The sequence below is a fragment of the Crocodylus porosus genome, unplaced genomic scaffold (assembly GCF_001723895.1).
Source record: "Crocodylus porosus isolate Cpor-Errol unplaced genomic scaffold, CroPor_comp1, whole genome shotgun sequence".
Taxonomy (NCBI): Eukaryota; Metazoa; Chordata; order Crocodylia; family Crocodylidae; genus Crocodylus; species Crocodylus porosus.
The window spans coordinates 54,464,954-54,481,766 of NW_017728947.1; the positions used below are offsets into that span (position 1 = coordinate 54,464,954).

General features: G+C 48.2%; 1 protein-coding gene across 2 annotated transcripts in view; it reads right to left on the reverse strand.

Moving 5' to 3' along the window:
- TYRO3 (TYRO3 protein tyrosine kinase) overlaps window positions 1-16,813 on the reverse strand; it is a 70,444-nt gene that overhangs the window by 30,916 nt on the left and 22,715 nt on the right. For both annotated transcript variants that reach the window (XM_019551850.1, XM_019551852.1), the window contains 2 exons: window positions 13,643-13,785; window positions 9,998-10,142 (listed from right to left, as the gene is read on the reverse strand). In XM_019551850.1, the coding sequence (XP_019407395.1) occupies window positions 9,998-10,142; window positions 13,643-13,785 (288 nt within the window). The remainder of the gene's footprint in view (window positions 1-9,997; window positions 10,143-13,642; window positions 13,786-16,813) is intronic.

Consider the following 16,813-nt stretch of genomic DNA (forward strand, 5'->3'; position numbering starts at 1 on the left):
CTGAATAGCCCGTTTCCATGCAGTAGGTGGGGCTGGCGGAAGAGCAGTGCAGTATGGGATGCCTGGAGGACTGACCAGACACTAGTCCCAAATAGCTTGGTGTCTGCATGTAACACTGAACAGGTTCAAGAAGGACCATTTCAAATAATACCCGACTATCTAGGTATACTTTTGAACTGTTTAAGGAGGTTTAAAACATTCTAAATTGGCTTGTACATCTGGGCATTCACAGTTTAAACAATGTTTAAAATGTTTTAGGGATGCAGATAGATGTAACGTTTACAGTCAATACATAAGGAATAAGACTTGCCTGAAAGGGAACAACTTTGCAACTGCCAAGAGGGCACTTAACACAGGCTAAGCTGCTTGAAAATATATGCTCACATTTTAACTACACTTAGCAAATGTTAAGTTGAACATATGAAATGTTTATTAGGGCTGTGCGAAGCTTCAGTAGCCGATTACATTTGGAAGAGATTCGGCCCAATTCCACGGCTGAATCCCTGAATCCAGAGACCCATTAAGAAGGTCCAAATTGAAATCGAAAGCCTCCAAATCAATTCTGAAAACTTTCGGTGCCACTTCAGACATTTGATCATGGACTAAACAGGCAGCAGTCCTCAATGTTGGAGACAGCTGCCTCAGCTGGTAAGTCTGCTGTGGTGGGCTGAGTGGCAGATAGAAGGGGTGTGAGGGGGGACAGATCAATGCCCCCACAGTGAGGGAGGGATTGGGGCTGGGACCTGGGCTGCGGCAAGGGCTGCCCAGGGAGGGGGTGGGGCGGGTCATGCTGCTGTGTGCCACCAGTCTGGGAGCTGCTTGTGTGGCAGCTTGTCCAGAGGCTCTTGCCACTGGTCTGGGAGGGCATGGGGCAGGGGCATGCACCAAGATCTGCATGGGGTGGGCAGGGGCTGCGCCAGGCAAAAGACGGAAGGCACTGGGAGCAGGGGCTATACCATTATGCTGCCTCCGGACAAGTGGTGTGCAACGGTGGGAGCCGGCCCAGCCTCCCTGTGCCCTGTGCGTGAGCAGCAGCTTCTTCCCGGTTGGGCGAGTGGCAGCAGGGCATGGGGGGGGGGGGGGGGGGGGGGGGCATGTGCTACCCAAAAAGTCACTGCAGCCCCCCATAGCTCCCTCCTCCACCCCGCATGCCCTGCAGCCACTCACTCAGCCAGGGTGAAGCCACTGCTGATCTGGAGGCAGCACAGGGGCTCAGTCTTGCACTGGCCCCACACCAGCTGGGCGAGCTGTGTGGGGGGGCATAGCCCCCACTCCCAGCGCCTTCTGCTTTTTGCCCAGGGCAGCCCTGGCCCTGCCCACCCTGCACAGATCCTGGGGCACACGCCCCTGCCCCATGCCCTCCCAAACTGGTGGCAGGAGCAGCGGCGAGAGCCACGGGACAAGCCACCACACAAGCAGCTCCCAGACAAGCCACCCCACCCCTTCCCTGGGCAGCGCTTGCCCCAGCCCAGGTTCTAGCCCCAGCCCCAATCCCTCCCTCACTGTGGGGGTGTTGATCTGCTGCCCCCCTCCCCCCCATGCTCTCCTTATTAGCTCCCTAATGAATCTGCTCTGCCTACCACTACAGACTTACCAGCTGGAAGCAGCTGGTGTCCAGGGTTGAGGACTTGTGCCTGTTTAACCTATGGCCGAATCTCTGAAGCGATGCCGAATCTTCGGATCCGATTTGGCCAAATTGAAAATCGGGACAGTATTTCGAATCACTGTTCCTCCAAATAGGACAAATCCAAATCAAATACTTGCCACTTTGCACAGGCCTGATGTTTATCCCACAGTGAGTGAAGGATAAATTACTGCAAGTTAGCTTTCACTTAACTAGGGGCAAGACCATGCACATAGGCAGCTACTGTGGAGAAGACGACATGTAAAGCCCTACTCCCTTTTAGCCTTTTGCAAATTCTGTGTTTACTGGCAACTAATCATACCCGTCTTCCAGATAGGAAGAGAGGGCAATCCAAGGGGCTGAGAACCAGAGGAACCTGTCTTTGGGGTCTCAGACAGAAGTTGAGGGAAGAGTCTGGTATTGTTGCTGGTGGAGCCTTGCTTGATGAATACATTTCTGGACCCTTCATACCATTTGAATTGTATGTCTCTGAGATTCATGAGATTTTTTTAATAGAAAGAAGAATTGATAATCTACTAAACAGGGGCAAATTAAAGGAGAAATATCAACTCCCGAGTTGGAATAAATAACGGATATGGGCTAATAGTCATCCTCTTGTTAAAAAGCATTTAGTTTTAGTTAGAACTTTAGTGCCCATTTACCAGCACCCATATTTTGTGACGTTATTTAGACCATTCAGCATCTGATGACTCACGTGTGCTGCTTACAAAAGCTTATGCATTTCCCATTTTTTTAGTCTATGCAAGTGCAAATTTACCCTGGTTTCTGCCAGACCATCTACACCAGTCTCTAGGCACCCTTTTCCTTATTAGCTCCCTAATGAATCTGCTCTTTGAGAGAGGATGAAGAGGGATTAGAGATTTATAAATACAGCAGCAAAAAAAGTCTCTCTCTCTAGCTCTGTTCACGAGTCTTCAGAGAAGCTGGATGTCCCTGCCAAATGATCAGAAGGGGAAACAGTTAATGGTGCTGATGCAAATGGCCAACCCTAAAACCTAGAGATAAGGCCCCATTGAGACCAATCTTTCTCCAAGCTATTGTTTCAGTCTCTGTTTGAAGAGATTTGCGTCACATTCAGACAGGATCTTTTTCGCAAATCAGAAGGGCAGGAAACTAATCTTTCTTGCTTTAAAAAGCTGAAATCTTGTAGAAACTAATGGGACCATCAGAGATGTGTAGAAACAGGGAACCACCACCCAGCAGCTCAATCTGACCACTCTGAAAGATGGAAGGGAAACACTACTGTAAGCTATGACCATCCCCCTTAGCTCTACCCACTCCCAATTCAAACAATGTCAATCTACACAAGGTACCTATATAGGCTTAGGGGTCATGGGAAGAGGAACAGCCAACCAGTCAAAGAACCTGCCTATTTAGATCCCTACTTCCCACATAACTAGAGAGAAACACTGAAGTCGAATAAGTTAGGTCCTCAAAAGTTGCCTCTCCCCCCACCATCTCTCTCTAGAACATGCCTGAAGAAATGCTGTGCAAGGCAAACAGAAGGCAATATTATACATGTGCTTATAGGAGCATTTGAGGGAACTCTGGCATTGTGAAAGCACTAGTTTATATTAACTTAACAGTTCTTTCATCCTGAGAACCTACAAGGAGTGCATCCTCTGAACCCTGTTCAGCACATGATCATAAACATTATGAGTCAGAGAAACCTATTAGCTCATTCAACTTGTGTCCTTAAAGTGCAGGGCACAGGCCACTATCACGGGTGCCTCTTAAAGCATTATGCATTCTTTGTGCCTGCTTCCCCTGTCAGTGAAAGAGTTGCATAGAATCATAAAGAAGTAGGGTGTGGAAGGGACCTTTGGAGGTCTTCTAGTCCAATCCCCTGCTCAAAGCAGGACCATCCTTTACTAGATCATCCCACCCAAAGCTTTGTCTAGCTGGGTCTTTAAAACCTTCAAGGATGGAGGTTCCGCAAATTGTCTAGGTAGCCTGTTCCAATGCTTTACTACCCCCTCTTAGTGTGAAAGGTTTTCTTAACGTTGAATCTAAACTTTCCTTGCTGGAACTTGAGATCATTGCTCATTTTGTCAACTGCCACCACTGAGAACAGTCTAGCTCCATCCTCTTTCGAACCCCACTTCAGGATAGCTAAAGGCTGCTATTAAATTCAGTCTTCTCTTCTCTAGACTAAACAAGCCCACTTCCCTCAGCCTCTCCTCAGAAGCCATATTCCCCATCCCCCCCACTATTTTCACTGCCCTCTGCTGGGCTCTCTCCAATTTGTCCACATCCTTTCTGTACTGGGAGCCCAAACTGTACACAGTGCTCCAGATGTGGTCTCACTAGTGCTGAATAGATGGGAATAATATTCCCTTGATCTGCTGGCAATACTCCTACTAATGCAGCCTGGTATCCTGTTAGCCTTCTCGGCAACAAGGGCACACTGTTGGCTCATTTTCAGCTTATTGTCCACTGCAACCCCGAGGTCCTTTTCTGAAGAGCTGTTGCTTAGCCAGTAGGTCCCCAGCCTGTACCAGTGTGTGGGATTGTTCTGGCCTAAATGCCTTTGTACTTGTCCTTGCTGAATCTAATGAGATTCTTTTTGGTCCAACCCTCCAATTTTTCTACATCTTTCTGAATCCTAGCCATATCCTCCAGCATATCTACTACTCCTCCCCCCTGCCCCCCATCTTGGTGACACCTGAAAACTTGCTAAGGATGTACTCTCTCTCAAGTGGTTGATGAGAATATGGAACAAAATCAGCCCCAGAACCAACCCCTGGGGCATTCCACTTGGTACTGGCTTCCAACTAGACATCAAGCTATTGATTACTGCCCTTCGAGCCTGGATGTGTTCAAATCAGTGGGTCCAGATGCTCTCCACACCAGGGTGTCGAGGGAGCTAGCAGGGGTTATTGCAGGGCCCTTGGCACGGCTTTACGAGCGCTCATGGTGCTCGGGCCAGGTGCCAGATGATTGGAAGATAGCCATTGTGGTCCCCATCTTTAAAAAAGGGAGGAGGGAGGACCCGGGCAACTATAGACCCATCAGTCTTACCTCAGTCCTAGGGAATCTCTTTGAGAAGATCATCGAGGAGCACTTCTGCGATCGGCCGGCCTCAGAGATGATGTTCAAGGGCAACCAGCATGGTTTCATTAGGGGCAGGTCATGTCAGACCAACCTGATTGCCTTTTATGATCAGATCACAAAAGCATTGGATGCAGGTGTCGCCGTGGACGTAGTCTTTCTAGACTTCAGCAAGGCCTTTGACGCTGTCTCCCACCACATCCTCATTAAAAAAATTGGGCGACTGTGGCATTGATGCCTACACAGTCAGATGGATTGCAGATTGACTGAAGGGTCATACTCAGAGGGGGGTGGCGGATGGGACATATTTGACCTGGGGGGAAGTGGGCAGCGGAGTCTTCCAGGGCTCGGTCCTTGGGCCCACGCTGTTCAAGTTCTTTATCAGCAATTTGGATGACGGGGTGAAAAGCAACCTTTTTAAATTTGCTGATGATACCAAAATTTGGGGTTAGGTGAGCACACTAGTAGGGAGGGAAAGACTGCAGCAAGACCTGGACAGGTTACAGGGGTGGGCTAACAAAAACAGGATGCGCTTCAATACTGACAAGTGCAGGGTGCTGCACTTGGGCAGCAGGAACCAGCAGCACACTTATAGAATGGGAAACTCCCTTCTTGAGAGCACAGAAGCAGAAAGGGATCTTGTAGTCATTGTTGACTCCAAGATGAACATGGGCCGACAATGCGAGGTCACGGTTGGCAGGGCTTGTCGTGCATCCACAGGTGCATCTCAAGTAGGGCCAAGGACGTGATCCTCCCCCTCTATGCGACACTGGTCAGGCCACAGCTGGAGTACTGTGTCCAGTTCTGTGCGCCGCACTTCAGGAGGGATGTGGACAACACTGAGAGGGTCCAGAGGAGGGCCACCCGTATGATCCGGGGACTACAGGGCAGACCCTACAATGAGAGACTGCGGGACCTGAACCTGTTCAGCCTTCACAAAAGAAGACCGTCTATAAACTCACTAGCGAGGACCAGAAGGGTTTGGGAGAGACCTTGTTTCCCCTAGCGCCCCCTGGCATAACAAGGAATAATGGCCACAAGTTGTTGGAGAGGAGGTTTAGATTAGACATCCGTAAAACTACTTCACTGTCAGGGAGGCTAGGATCTGGAACCAACTTCCAAGAGAAACGGTGCTGGCTCCTACCCGGGGGGGGTCTTTAAGAGGAGGCTTGATGCCTACCTAGCTGGGATCATTTGAGCCCAGTTTTTTCTCCTGCTCAGGCAGGGGGTCAGACTGGAAGATCTACAAGGTCCCTTCCAACCCAATTTCTATGATTCTATGAGCCTGACAATTCAGCCAGTTTTTTGTTTGTTGTTGTTGTTTTTTTTTTAAATCTACCTTACAGTCTATTTATCCATCCTGTACTTCCTGAGCTTCCTTACGAGAATATTGTGGGAAACTATAAAAAGCCTTGCTGAAGTCAAGGTATATCATGTCCACTCATCTCCCCAAATCCACAGAGCCAGTCATCTCATCATAGAAGGTAACCAGGTTGGTCAGGCAAGACTTGCCCTTGGTGAATCCATGCAGGCTGTTCCTAATCACCTTCTCCAAATATTTGGAAATGGATTTCTTGAGGACCTGCTCCAAGTTTTTTTCCAGGGACTGAGGTGAGGCTGACCAGCCTGTAGTTTCCTGGATCCTCCTCCTTCCCTTTCTTAAAATGGCCACTATATTTGCCCTTTTCCAATCTTCTGGGACCTCTTCCAATCACCACGAGTCTTCAAAAATAAGTCTGCAGTTCTGCAATCACATCAGCCAACTCCCTGAGCACCCTCAGGTGCATTGTGTCCAGCTCCATGGACTTATATGTGTCTAGCTTTAAATAGTCCCTAACCTGTTTTCACCACTGTAGCCTGCTTACCTCCTTCCCAAACTGTGCTTCCAGGTGCAGTAGTCTGGGAACTAACCTTACCTGTGAAGGCTAAAATAAAAAAGGCACTGAGCAAGCATGGCAGCTTTTTTTGTCACTAGATTGCCTCCCCGATTCAGTAAGGGACCCAACACTTTCCCTGACCTTCCTCTTGCTGCTAACATACTTGTAAAAACCCTTCATGTTATCCTTCACGTCACTTGGTAGCTGCAACTTTGGCCTTCCTGATTTCATCCCTGCATACCTGAACAATACCCTTATATTCCTTCCTACTCATTTGTCCAAGTTTCCAGTTCTTGTAAGCTTCCTTTTCGTGTTTCCCACGTGAACAAAGCAGAGCTTAAGTTGCCTCTCTGCAGTAACAACTTACCATTTACATAAGCTTGGGTATCTCTATTGCTGTACTGGGAGACAGTCATAAACCACTCCTGGCTGTGCAAAGTCTGCCCAGGGGTAATTTGCTATTTTTGGAAAATAAGCAACTTTTCCACCAGATACAGGCTGGGACCAGAGGTTGATTATTTTTGCAACTCTGTTTTAGGACCTATTAGTATTTCCATAACAAAGTTGTATTTCCGGGTGCTAATATCCATGGCTGCTTGTGCTTGCTGTGGGCCAACCCTTGGCCAAAGCATAGATCACGTCAGAATTTTATCGTAAAGCAGTTTTTGAAATCAAACTAAATTAATGCTGGGTTCTTTTAGGGTTATCTTAGTCCATTTCAAAAGGAAGCCATCAACTGGCAGTCTGTCAATTAAGAAGCACCTAAACATTGCTTCAGGCACCACACCGGTGGCTGCTGCCAATTTTGTTGAATTTCAGTAACATTTTCCAGGCCTTTAGGGTAATTTTTTCTCCTCCAGTGTTATGGAAAAAACTTGTGCAAATAGTAAAGGTAAAATGACTGACTTGAGGGCAATGTCACCCACAACCTGCAGTGAAGAGCCAGAGCAGAACCTGCACCTAACTTCATTCCAACTCAAGACCTATAATGAAGGTATAGATGACCTGTGACACCGACCTCTTTGTCATCCTGTGACACTGACCACATCTCTTTGGGCATGAAGGACCATCGCATTCATAATGAAATGGCTGTAAGAAGGGATACAACTTCCCTCAAAGTTCAGGATGGGTCTCAGATGTTGTTATTCCTTCACTTTTGTGATCACCAGATTGACACAACACATTTTGAATTATAACCAGTCAAGATTTTATTTTAAAATTGGGGGGGGGGGTGTTGAAATCTATTTAAAGCAAACAAAACAAACAATAGTGAAGCACCGTGCAGGAGATGACTGAAGCCAGTAAAAAACAAAGCTCTTTTTTGTTCTCTCTTAAACAAAAAAACCCCCAACAACCTTAGACATCACTGTTCAGAATAGGCCCGTTGGCCCACTGCTTTGCATCTTGAACAGTGATTTACAGTCTGATGTGGGTGAAGAATATTTTCAAAGCAGAACCTACACTGGTCAGCCCTTCTCATCTCACTGGGTCAGGTTTCCCCTGTTAAGAGCAATACCTCTTTGTGTAAAGGTAAAGGACTGGATGAGATGGAAGACAATGGAAAGCCCTGTGGTTAGGTCTATTCTGTACTTACACCCTGTAATTTCACAGTATACCAGCCAAGGATGTGGCAAACTGGCATAGATGTACACTAGGCTGCCCAACTTATTTGGCCCCACAGATCAAATCCAGACTGCAGGGCAGCAGCCTGTCAGCACAACTGCTGGAGCTACTACATTGGTGTGACCCTGGAATGGAGAAGGTGAATGCCACTGCTGCTCACCCCTCCATTTCCTGTGATGCCAATCTGAGTCACCAGAGGAGAGAGTCAAGATCCTGAATTTGGTGGTGGGAAAAGGTGTGTGTGGATGAGTGAAGGCAGCATTCACCCCTGGGTTCTGGAGCTGAGCCAGTGCAGTGGATCCAGTGGTTGTGCTGATAAGGCACAACTTAACCCTTCACTGAAACAGCTGCATGGGTCACATGGAGTCCATGGGCCACCATACAGACAGTTTTGCTTTATACCATTGACATGCTGATTTATGCCAGTTATTGATCTGCTCCCCTGCAGCAATGATTTTGTCCCACATTTATACCAGTATAGAAGGCCTGTCTACATTCAGAGTTGTAATGGCTTAACTTAGAGCAAGGGTGGGCAATTATTTCGGCTGACGGGACACTTAAATTTTGGTGAGCTGTTGAGGGCCACACACAAAATCTTTCAGAAAATATAAATGTTAACATATTATAGACAAAACAATTACACTAGAAACCTAACACTTACTATAACATATTTAATTGTATTTAAAAAAGTAATTTTTACCTTGATTTATGTTTTTTGAGTAGTGTATATATAGAAGCAATTGCATAATAGCTCAAAATAACATCTTACTCTTGTATATTGCATGTGTGGGGATAGGGGAAGTTGACACGTGCGTGTGGTGGGGGTTGTATGCATATGTATGGGAGGCTGCCCTTGCACGAGGCCCTGGGAGCCAGCAGGGAGGTGGCGGGGTGGGGAGGGGGCAGGGGAAGGCAGAAGGCACAGGCAACTGAGCTTCCCCAGCGATGTGGTGCAGGTGTGGTCAGCCCTCTCCCCCAACCACATCCAGCCCACGGCTGCCAGTGTAGTGCTCTGCATGGGACCAAGCCCTGCCTACTCCTACCTGGAGGTAGCCCATGTCCTGCTCTCATCTGTTCCTGCTCCACATCCACCAACAGCACCATCCTGGCCCCAGCCCCAGCTGACAAAAATAGCTTCCTGCTGGCCACTTGAGTACTGCTTGGTTCCCCAGGGTAAGTTACTACAAGTTAGCTTTCACTTAGGAAGGGGTAAGAGCATGTACATGGGCACCTACTATGGAAAAGATGACATGTGGTAAAGCCTAAGTAAGTCCCTTTTCACCCCCTTGTAAATTGTTTCCATGTCCACTGTCTACATGCCGGACTGCAACAGTTTAAATTAATGTGTGATCTTAAACCGATTTGAATTCAGTGTCCACACAACCGTTTACATGAGAATTCTTTTGTTTTTAAGTAAAAGTGCTCAGGAATGACTTTAAACTCAAATAAGGTAACCAGACAAGGCATCACTGATTTAACTGAATTCATTACTGATGTGTATGGATAAGGCATAAGCAAGGAGCATCAGGCTCCCATCTTTCTCTCTCGTTCTGCATCTCTCTTTTCCCTCCCTGTGCTGCCCACGCAGCACCAGTTAAAGAAGATGTGGCACAGCTGGGAGCTGTTTTGCTTATGCCACAGCTTTAAGTAATCCTTAAGTCCAGTTTTGCTTAAATGAAATACCCTGGACCTACAGCAGCTCTGCTCAATTAGAGATTCAGGCCATGAGATTCCACTATCGCCATCTTAAAGCTTATGCTTGTTATCAGCAAATACAAACCAAAATCATCCAGCTACTCACCTAAAACCTCTTGAGCTGCAACCACTAGAGGGTCACTCCAGGGTCCACACCCAGCTGAGTTCAGTATGCACACTCTGATGATGAGGTCTTTTAGAGGATTCCATGTTGTAAGATTGGCTGTTGTCTCCTGCACGATCATCTCTCCCTGAAAGCAGAAAACAAAAGTAGTCACCTATACTCAGAGGAACCTATTTTGGACTTGCCATCTCTGGAAATTGTTAAGAGCAAGTTAGATAGACACTTGGCTGGAATGGTTTAGCCAGGGATGACCCTGGCTTGAACACAGGGCTGGATTAGATGACTTCATGAGGTCCCTTCCAGCCCTATTTTCTTATGATCCTGTTTTTTATTAAAGCAGAGCATTCTGTGCGGAGTTTAGAGTTAAGGCTGGGAATAAGGATTCCTGAGTTCTAGTTCTGGTTCTGCCACATTTCTTTAGGCCAGGGGTTGACAACCTATGGCCCACAGGCCAGATTAGGCCCACGTACACATGGCTTTGGCAACACTTGGCAGCTGGGGATGCCTTCTACCAATGTTCTCCTTGTGCAGCCACAGGGATGAATGCCAGTTGTGGCAGGGTCCCGCCCTCTTCTGCCCCAGGTGGATTTTTCTGATCTGCAGCTGGAAAATGTTGCCTACCCCTGGCTTAAGCCAAGAGCTATTGGCCTTTTTTGACTCAAGGATCCCTTTGGAAAATGCCAACTCATATTTTTGACCCATCTTTTGACCACAGGGAAATATTTAAAAAATTCTGTTGTAAACAACTCTGAAAGATCACAGTAGGTCAGAAGGTTTTTGAACTATAGGTTCCTATTTGAAATTTCTGGGCTGCTCCCTAAAGTCATGCATAGGTGCCTGCACAACTAATAGTGCCAATATTGTATAGCACTGTGTCACCTCATGGCACCCTGGGGTGCCATTGCATCCTGATTGAGAATCATTACCTTAGGCTTCTATTTCTACATTTTCCTTTTGCTGTCTCTGAAAGAGCCTTTATTTTCCTAAGCTATAAGAATACCATGTAGCTTAGTTAAATATCTGGGATCTTTGCATGAAAGTTGCTATAGAAATGTGTTTTTACCCTTTTAAAATATACAATTTCTTCTTCAGTTTCAAGCACTTTAATGTTGCTCAAATTTCAGGACAACATTCATGTTCAAGGTTCGCTTAAAAAGACATGACAAGGTACTGTCCATAATTTTAAAAGATCCTTTTCACACACCCCACAACAGATACTTGAAAACCTGACTCCATTTGGCTTCCAATACTGGGCTCATTTTTCCACGCTCACTGATACAGTTCAGGAGGAGCCCCACTCCAGGCAACTGAACTCTACTGGGGTAAGACTGGTGCATGTGAGGGCAGAAATAGCTCCATTTTCCTCTCCCTTTGTCTGCCATTATAGGGCTACCGGCAAAACAAATATAACTTAAAGAAAAAGTATCTGCTTGGGTTGAAAAACTACCATAAATCATGTAAACTTCAAAAGCAGGAACAATGAAAACTAAGCAATGGAGGCTGAATCTGGAACCCAGACAATAGGTAGGGTCTATGTGAGGGGTAGGCAAAATGGCAGATCCATTCCCCAGCTGCCCCTGTCTGCGCCGCTGCAGCTGGTTTCCATGGCAACCTTAGCAGTGATGGTACCATGCCAGTGAGGGGCAAGTTTCCAGAGACCGGGTCCCAGCAGCACTAGCAGGGTGTACAGCAGAGTGGCGAGCGGCCCCATGGCTGGGGCTGGCGTTTTGCATACCCCTGCCCAGGGCACATAGGCAGAGGACTGCAGCTCTGCCCCAGCTCTGGACCACTGTCACTGCTGCAAGATCCCAGCCCCAAAGCAGCTCCCCACCCAGCTACATGCCCTGCCAGCACTGCTGGAGCCAGTCTCCATGGAAACCCTGGCCCCAAGTCATCATGGTGCCACCACTGCTGGGGTCTCCATGGAAACCTATCACAGTGACATGGGAAGGTGTTCCTGAGCAATAGAGCCTGCCACTTTGCCTGCCCCTGGTCTACGCTCTAGTCAGCTGCAGGGATGCTGGCAGGTGCTGGGACATCTGCAGTGGCTGTAGCAACTGGGCTGGCAGCAGTGGCAGGTGCCATTAATGTGCACCACCTAAGTGTCTGCTGCACATTATGCTCCTGCTAGAGCCTGTCACCTCACCAGGGACCCTTTGAACTGCCAAGGATCAAACAAATACAAGATGTTAAAGCTTTCTTCTGAACTTAATTTGCAGCATAACGTACATTGTTTAGATAATCACTGGTATTTAGGGGGAAAAATATCTGACATCATAAAGAGGCCAGATATTCCCCTCAGGTTGAGCTGTGTTTTGGGGCAGGAACTTGAGGGAAGAGGTAGTTTTTCATCTTTTCTGTATTCCCCTGAGGCAGGGAGCAGCTGGGAACAGACTTGGCTCTCAGTATAAAAATTGGAGAGTGGGGCTGCTTTAATTTAAATCATGTACAAATGTTCAATTCTAGCAGTGGAAGCTTTTCATCACAGTGGAAATTTTCCACTGGTAGAAGCGATTCTGGGAGATGATGCAGTACGTGTTCAGTCTAGTCGCTCCTTTTCCCCTGCACCTTCCTGAGACTGGGGTGATCCCAGCTGGGGAAAGCATGATGTAACGCAGTCCTCCTGTTCCCAGAAGGACTAAACAGCACAGCAAAGCCCTCTACCTGCTACTTACTCTGGGACTCTGGCGCAAGAAGCAGGCATTGGGTTCCCAGTACCACTACCTCTGCTTGGTTCCCTATGTCTGGGAGCCAAATGGAGAGTGAAGTGGGGCAAATCCCCCTGCCTGTTTCTCATGCTGGGGATTCTGGAGTGGGAAGCAGGCAGCTGCTGTTCCTCTCCCATTCTGGTCTTCAGGGAAAAATGCTACCATCTCTACATAGTAATTCTATCCAAATGATTTTGGGGGGCGGGAATCAGACTTCAACCAACCTTAAAAAGAGCAAGCAATCAGTCTGAAGGATTGTGCTTTACCTACCTGCCTTCTAATACAGCCACCAGCCTGGTTTATTCTCTCCCTCACATGCACATACACAGCATGTCTGCACACAAAGAACTCCCACTAATTTCAATCAACTCTGTTTACCAATTTATTTTTGGACATCATTTGGGAATTTGGGGTGAGCAAAGAATACAGGGCTGAGCCCAAACACATTAAGCCAGATCCTTAGGTGGTGTCCATCTGTGTAGGCCCAGCAAAAATCCAGGGAGCAATTCTGGTTTACACCAGCTGAAAACCTAGTCCACTGCTTGTGTAGAGAAAGTAGCATAGCTGAAGAGGAGGGAAGGGCAAAAATAATGGGGAGGTAAGGAGGAGAGACCAGGACAGAGGTCCTAGGTGCTGCCTTTGGGGAAGTACATGAAAGTAGCTGCTGCCACATGGTGTCTGACAGAGACATACAATTATTTTTGCCCCATGATCTCAGAGACATACAATTATTTTTGCCCCCCCCCCCCCATCATCAGCACCACAGCAGCTGGCACTGCCTCATGCGCCCTCCCTGCCCTGATGAATCTCTGGGAGAAAAATAATATAAGAGACAGGGTGGTCTAGAAACCTCAATTTTAACACTCCCAGTCACAAGTCAGCTGCTAGTCTCTCCACTATTTATTTCTCAAACAGTTACCTGAGTGACATTGTCTTGACTCCACTCTAGTCTGTATCCCAGTAGATTTTCCTTCATTATTTCTGGCACCACTCCTTCCCACTCCAAAATCAGGCTAGATTCTCCTTGGATGACATGGACGTTTTGTGGGATACTGCTTGGAGCTAAAAATGGAGGATAGCGAGTTAATCATTCCACACAGATAAACACCCGTTGCACCCATGGGAACCATAAATTCATAGATTGTAAGGCCAGAAGGGACCTTGGAAGATAATCAGGTCCAGCCCCCCCGCACCAAGCAGGAAAGATTACTGGGGGTCATGTGACCCCAGCAAGGTACATGTTTAGTCTCCTCCTGAAGATTTCCAGAGTAGGTGATTGCACCACCTCTGGAAGGAACTTATTCCACAGTCTGGGCATCCTGACCCTGAAGAAGCTTTTCCTAATGTTGAACCTGAAATGGTCTTCCAGGAGTTTGTGGCCATTACTCCTAGTTTTCCCCCTTGGGTGCCCTGGTGAACAGTTGCACACCAACCCCTTGATGTACTCCCCCAGTGTAACGGTAAGCTGCTACCAGGTCCCCTCTCAGCCTTCTTTTCTTCAGACTGAAGAGTCCCAGATCCCTCAGCCTTTCCTAATATGACTTGCTGTGTAAGACTCAGATCATACAGGTGGCTCTTCTTTGGACTCTCTCAAGCTTGTCCATGTCTTTGTTAAAGTGTGGCGTCCAGAACTGGATGCAGTACTCCAGCTGTACTCTCACCCATGCTGAGTACAGCGGAAGAATCACCTCCTTGGCTTTGCTGGAGATGCACTGATTGATGCATATCAGAGTATTATTTGGCCTACTGGCTACAGAATCGCACTGCTGGCTCATAATCATACTGTATTGAGCCGTATACTCAACAGCATACTCATATACCCAGATCACCCCTTCCATGGTAACATACAAGAGGTGAGTCTAGGGTGCAAAAGGGTTTGTTTCTAGTTCTTCCACTGGGCAAGCTGACATTTGCTCCTGCCGCTCACTCCTACAGAGGAAGCAGAGGGTGAACTCACCATCCCGCAGGCAACACAGGCTCTACTATAGCTACTGCCCCTGCTCTCCCCAAGACAAAACACAAAGTGTTTGTCATGGGAGACTACAGCCTGAGGGGGCAATCTGCCACTCTGACTCCTTATCCCAGGAAGTCTGCTGCTTCCCAGGAGCCCGCATCCGAGATATTGAAGAGAAGATCCCTAAACTCCTGCAGCCCACTGACCACTATCCCATGCTCCTCATCCAGTGGGCACCCAGCCAGGTCATGAGGCACTACAGGGATTTGGGAGATGGGCTAAAGGGTCTGGGGGTGCAGGTGGTGTTTTCTTCGATCCTCCCAGTCTTGGGCTATGGGCTGAGGAGGCAGAGGAGGATCCAGGTAGTGAACTAAAGACTGCACTGCTGGCATTATTGGGAAGGCTTCAGCTTCCATGACCACAGCCTGCTCTTTGGTGACAGAGGCAGTGAGCTGCTGGGAAGGGACGGCCTCCACCTCTCTCCACTGGGGAAGAGGCTCTTCTCAGCCAGGCTGGCTGACCTGCTCCATTGGGCTTTAAACTAAGCCCGCTGGGGGAAGGGGGGACTACTGCCACTGATGGCTGCCTGAGCAACCCTTGCAAAGCCAGCGGGCCTGGGCACTTAAGGAAGCCCACCCTTGTCCCAATCTGTGGGCAAGGCAAGGGCTCCCAAGGGGACACCTGCCGGCCTGTACACGAATTCCAGGAGCATGGGGAATAAGCAGGAGGAACTTGTCCTCCTGCTTAACATAAATAATTATGAGGTCATAGGGATAAAGGAGACCTGGTGGGACTCCACCCATGACTGGACCACGGGTATAGATGGTTATACCCTGTACAGGAGAGATCGAGTAGACAAAAGGGGTAGAGGTGTAGCTCTCTATGTCAAGGAGAGCTACATGTCCCTGCAAGGGGATATTGGTGCCCGGGGTGGATGGCTGAAGCCCCTCTGGGTTAAAATCCATGGGGAACACGGCACAGGGGACACAATGGTGGGAGTCTACTACAGACCTCCCACCCAAAGTCAAGAGTTTGACCAGGAGTTCGCCAGGGAATTGGCTGAAGTCGCATGCTCCCGGTGTATGGTTGTCATGGGAGACTTCAACTACCCAGACATCTCATAGGAAGAGCACTCAGCTAAATCCAAGAGGTTGCAAAGGTTCTTCTCATGCGTGGATGACCTCTATCTGACTCAAGAAGTCTACAGGCCAATGAGAGGTAAAGCGCTGCTTGATCTGGTACTGGCAACTGGGGACGACCTAATCAGCGACCTAACGATAGATGGGAAGCTGGGTGACAGCGACCACGAACTGATCATCTTCATCATCTGCCCTAAAGCTGGCAAGTCAGTCAGCATTACACAAGTCCTTGACTTTAGGAAAACTGACTGACAAGCTCAGGAGGCCTGTTGGTGAGGCCCTAAGGGACCACGACCCTAAGGGGAGGGGAGTTCAGGAAGCATGGTTGCTCGAGGGAGCGATCGTCGATGCACAAGCTCAGGCTATTCCGTCTCAGAGGAAAGGCGGCAAAAGGGCTCAGCAGCCCCCTTGGCTCTGCAGGGAACTAGCAGACCTCCTGTGTCTAAAAAGAAAGACCTACAAAGGATGGAGAACTGGATCCAACTCCAAGAAGGAATACTCTGCACTGCTCTGGACCTGCAGGGAGCAAACCAGGAAAGCCAAGGCTGTGATCGAACTTCAACTAGCTACAAGTATCAAGGACAATAAAAAGTCCTTTTTCAGATACGTGGGGAGCCAGAGAAAAAGCAAGGGCAACACTGGACCCCTGCTAAACCAGATGGAACAACTGACGCCCAAGAAAAAGCCAACCTATTAAATGGGTACTTTGCATCGGTCTTTCATCAGTCCCACAGGAAACCCATGCCCATTACGGGACAGGGAGATGCCCTGCCCTTCATCAATGCTGACCTCGTGAAGGAACACCTCGAGAGGCTGGACACCTTCAAGTCAGCCGGCCCTGATGATCTACACTCCAGGCTACTCAGGGAGCTGGCGAGCATCATAGCCCAGCCTCTGGCACAGATCTTTGAGAACTCCTGGCACTCTTGGTGTAGTGCCCAAAGACTGGAAGAAGGCCAATGTGGTGCCTATCTTCAAGAAAGGGAGGAAAGTGGAT